General features: G+C 30.6%; 1 protein-coding gene across 1 annotated transcript; it reads right to left on the reverse strand.

The window, feature by feature from the left end:
• Positions 1–4,791: 4,791 nt before the first annotated feature.
• LOC112592578 lies at positions 4,792–5,401 on the reverse strand. Its single transcript, XM_025336681.1, has one exon. It carries the CDS (start codon positions 5,321–5,323, stop codon positions 5,009–5,011), a length of 315 nt encoding a protein of 104 aa, XP_025192466.1. The 5' UTR covers positions 5,324–5,401; the 3' UTR covers positions 4,792–5,008.
• Between the last annotated feature and the right edge of the window lie 6 nt (positions 5,402–5,407).

The following is a 5,407-nucleotide window of genomic DNA, read 5'->3' on the forward strand; positions in this document are numbered from 1 at the left end:
TAACAGCAACATATTCAGTTTATCAATTATTTGAATTGTCTGATTTTGCTTTCAGACAGTGAATATCAATGGTTTATTGCACATATTATAACTGAGTCGAATAATTGAAATTAATTATTTTGTAGATGCCGTGAGTTGTTGGATATAATCTGTCAGTGTATGCACGACAGAGAAACATAGGTTAGTTGAATTTTCTATGCATACTTATTTTATGTATAATAATAATATATACTGTAATAGTAATATGATTTGTATAGTATGGGGTTGCTCATAAGTTTTCTAGGTGCTGAATGCGTGGTCGTGAAGATGATTGCGAATTATGATTGGCAAATATGGTTGGTCGAATACTTATTAGCGTAAACACTATACTAACAATCGACGCTAGACGAAATTGAAGATTTTATAAGGTAAATTAGCTGTAATCATAAATGTAAACATAAATGCCTAACAAAATTATTAAAGGTACTTAAATCTGGAACATATTGAGTTGAGAGTTTTATGGGTCATTATTTAAAGTTCAGCGATGCAGTTATCAAAGTCATTGCATCACAATGAAAGAAGTAGGTCAGTAAAGAAATATAGTTTTGTCTTTTAGTTATGGTATCAGTTAGTGTTGTTGCCAGTGAATATAGGCGAGTTTCATAGGTTTACTTCATGTTTTAGCACACCATCGCGTAAAGATGCAAAAACCGGTATACTATATCAGATATTTTATTAATTGTTAATTGTTCGAAGAGGGTTACTGGAAGTAGTAGTTAGATAAATGAAAGATTTTCAACATGCAGGAACAGCGGAAATGGTTTAGTTATTTATGAATAAGACGATCAAATTTATTTTATAAAATAATGAAAAGCAGATGGGTCGAGTTAAAGTGTCAAGACAAGAATGAAGGCTGTCATCATATACTGAATAAAGTCGATCTTGTAAAATAAAAGGTCATATTAAAGAGTTCATTATGCTCAAATTGTCAAATAATTCACTTTAAAATATGTTGGGGCCCATACTAATATTGCAGTATTTTAATATTTTTATACATGTGGTTTACATTTAGCTCAATTTATTAATGTGTTCAACTTTTTCTAATTTCATTTTACCAATATTTGCAGTGTCATTTCGTTGAAGGTACACTATCTCCAGTACCAATATTTTTGATGGTGCTTGTTGTTTGCTTTTAATCAGCGGTATTTAATTATTTTAATTAAGGATTGTATACGTTCAGTTATTTACCGCTGGCCTTGAAAACAGGTTATTAATTGTTTTATTGTAAATACTATTTCTTGACAGCAATTATATAACGAATTGCATATTTAACATATACGGTTAAGTTATTATGTATATATTGCAGGTAAATCTTTACATATAGCTTATAAACAATGCAGGTCGGAGAACGCAGCATTATGTCTTCCAGCGATGTTTTCTTCTGAAGAGTTTCATCAAAATACGACACAGTTAATATATGGTAAAGGAAGAACCAACCGCATGTTTATCTGGTCATCATATTAGACAAACATAGCATTATATGTTTATTACAATGCGCATCAATTACCGGGTCCTTGAGTAAAAGAATTACGCAGCTTATTGGAAACAGATATCACTGATATGTCGAAATGAGAAAATACTTATTGCTATTAGTAGCTTATGAGTTTATGATAAAATAAATATTTTTAACATACAATAATATTGCTATAACTAATAATTTATTATTTTCTAACTTAATTATTAAATATTATTATTATCAAATTATATTTAGTAAGGATGATTTTGAGTTAAATAGAGGAGATTGTCGTTGTAATAAAATATTTAAATTATGTAGTGAGACTATGTATTCTGATTAATTTGGGATATTACTGTAATGATCAGAGTTTAATGAATCAATAATGGTTTGTAGTAGATATTCGTATAATATAGCGACCGGATTACGCATGAAAATGTTATTTATCCATATATTATATAGATATTCTACTACAAACCACATTTATTGGTTGATTCGTTCCTTACACGGTGCAAGGTATGTTGTCGTATACAATTGTATACATTTTATTTTATTTTAAAATTAAATCGAGTACATAGTTATATACCATAATTTAAAATATTTTATTTTAATATTATTTATGTTATTTCTATTTTAACTCTTTCAAATCATCCTTACTTTCATTATAATTACGACTTTGTGTAATAATATTATTTAAAAGTGAATTTAAGTTTAGAAAATAATAAATTTAAATTTAAGTTATCATATTATTATTATATGATAAAAATATTTATTTTTATCGCATAGAAACCACTAAACCGCATAATATATGCAATACAAATTATTACCTCATTTCGGCATAATATCAGTGTGCAATAATAAAGCCCAGTAGGTACGTACGAGTTTTAATATTTTACTCAAGGGACCCGGTGGGTATACCCACGTACTCCCATTTATTATAATAAACATATAAATATATATGTTTATCTAATATATTATTAGATAAACATGCAGTTGGTTACTATCAAATCTCCTTTCATACCATATTAATATAATCAATGTGTACAGTGGAAAATAATAGAAGAAGAGGCGTATCCTGTAGGAGACATAATGCTACTTAAATCGACCAAGTTTCTTTCATTTGTTTATAAATATGATGTAGACACACTGCAATTGTATACATAATAACCATGTATAATATGTTATTGTTTAAGTAGATATGCAATTCGTTATATAATAATTAAAAATTGCTTTTAGTCAAAGTAGGTATTTACAATAAAATCAAATTGTAATTTATGATTATAAATTGTATTAAATAACTAGTTATTCTATACAATCCTTAATTAAAAATAGTTAAAATATACGCACATCAATAGCTAGTTAAAAAGTAAATGTAAATATATTAAAAATATTGAATACATTCTGGAATAATTGTATATTTTATACTTGAAATATTTTTCCAAATATTTAAGATAAATGAAATTAGAGAAAAAAGTTAGGTACATTAATAAATTGAAAATTTCAGTATGAATACATGAAAATATAAAAATATTAAAATACTTACAATATTAATTATTATTATTATATTATTATAATATGATTTGTATATTTTTAAAATTAAGTTAATTTATTAATTTGAAAGCTTGTTAATAGTGGAATAACAATATTTTATTTTTACAAGATCGACTTGGTGAAATTACTAGACTAACAGTAACCATTCTTGAATGTTATTTTTAATGTTATCATATTTTCATTATTTTATAAAATAATAAATTTGATCGTCGTACCTGTTATCGATAACTAAAATGACACCAACTAGTTCACGTGTTTGAAATCTCATTTATCTAACTATACTTCCAATGTACACACAATACCTATAGCTGAACAATTGCTTGGAATTAATAAAATATCTGATTAAATTATAAATTATACGGTTTACTTTTTCTTTACACGATTAGTGTATAAAGACATAAGTATCAAAATATTCACGAAATAACACTATATTTTATACTGTAACCGCTACTAACATTACCATAACTAAAGATTAAAATATATTTTGCTACAATTTTATTCTTTCATTGTATTAAATTTAATGATATTTGATGCTTAAATATGAGACTTTAAAATAAAAATGTATAATTACATAAAATATAATATTATATGTTTAGTTTAAGTACGCTTTAATGAACTTTGTTAAAGAACATTAGGTACCTATGTTTTTACATTTAATGATTACAACAATTTTTGTCTATAAAATATACAGACAGTCTTATTATTTCTAGCGTCAGTTGTTGGAAATATAGTGGTTACTGTAATGTAGAGTGGTATTATTACTATTTGCGCCAGTAAAATAGTTCACGGCATCTTTGTTTATTACACTGCATTCCGGACACGTATCATTTTGAAAACTATAGTAGCCCATTCTGTACAAATCATATGGTACTGTTAAGTATATATTATTACAGTATACATAAAATAATTTATGCAAAATAAGAAAATTCAGCAACTATTTAATGCTTTCTCTTAATCGTTATATGCGTGACTATTGGATTCTGACTAATCAAACACCATCCTACAAATAGAGTGAACACGAATTGTCGGCTCAGAGAAGTTTATAATATTATTACAATAAACCATTGATGCATGTTCCTTGAAATTATTACTGACGAAAAATCAAAACTGAAAAATACTGAAAATAAATAGACGAACTAGATAGATTGTCGGATTAAGATGTTTGCATGTCTTATGTGTTTGAACTTTGAATGGATGGAAAATTATGGACTTTGTTTCAAACTCGAGCAATCCTTTAAATAAGTCTATTTATATTTTGTTTAATATCATTCTTCAAATTTTAAGTATGATATGTTTACAAATACGTGTAAATGTTTACCTGTGAATATTTATTTATTATAGATAATCGACACCAAAGTTTTTTCAGTGGCCATATTATTTATTTATTTAAGCTAATCTTAATTTGATGACTAAACAGAACAATTATATAAAATATTGATAAAAATAAAAAAATCGTCAAGCTAAAATCTTTTAAAATATTTGCACATGTAGTGTGAAACTGCGTCGGAGAGATTGATTAAAAACACTATTAGTAACATATGCGTATCTAATACCTATACATTAAGCGCGTGTAGCGTTGACTATTGGAACAAGTTTTATGGTGTCGTCTCTAATAAAAGGATATCGTCTTACTTGTCTCAAAAAAAAAAAATAAAAAAAAATAATAATAATAATAATAAAACAACTAACACTGTTTCAATGTTTGCAAAACAAACGATACTATACGTTTGAACCATAGGACGGAAAGTTCTAAGACGGAAGGGACGTGACATTTGAAAATATCGTTTTCTCATCAATGTACTCCTAAGAAATGTCATTTGTGAGCATATGAGAGTCCTACAACTCGTCGTCACTCGGGGCAACTGCCCCGTCCTCTGTCACATCCTTACCCCTCCAACCACGGCCTCGGCTACAGCTGGTACACTCGGTGTAAGCGCACGCTATACACTTATAAACGCCGCGGACTTACTCGGCGACGATCATCCGGTCGCCCTTGCAGCACTTGTTGACGCACGTGTAACGGCCGCCCCGGTCGCAGTACTGGTCGCGCGGCCGGCACGTCCTGGCCACCAGCTCTTCGGACGGCGTCAGGTCGAAGCAGTAGCCCGGCGGCAGCATCCCGGCGGCCGACCGGTCCGCTTCTCCCATCAGCCCGGCCACCTCGCCGGCGGGCACGTCGACCAGCACGTGCGCGGCGCCGCACCTAGGCGGCTCGTAATCGTAGCCCACCGCCGCCGCGTCGGCCGCCGCCCGGAAGCCGTCGCGCAGTCGTCGCATCATCCGTTGCCGGTAGTCGTCGCCGCCGCCGCTCACGGGGGCCGGTCCGCCGCAGAACCGCACTTCCGGATCGTACGGCCGGTCCGG

Source organism: Melanaphis sacchari, unplaced genomic scaffold (assembly GCF_002803265.2).
Source record: "Melanaphis sacchari strain LSU unplaced genomic scaffold, SCAv2.0 Contig1800_pilon_pilon, whole genome shotgun sequence".
Lineage (NCBI taxonomy): Eukaryota > Metazoa > Arthropoda > Insecta > Hemiptera > Aphididae > Melanaphis > Melanaphis sacchari.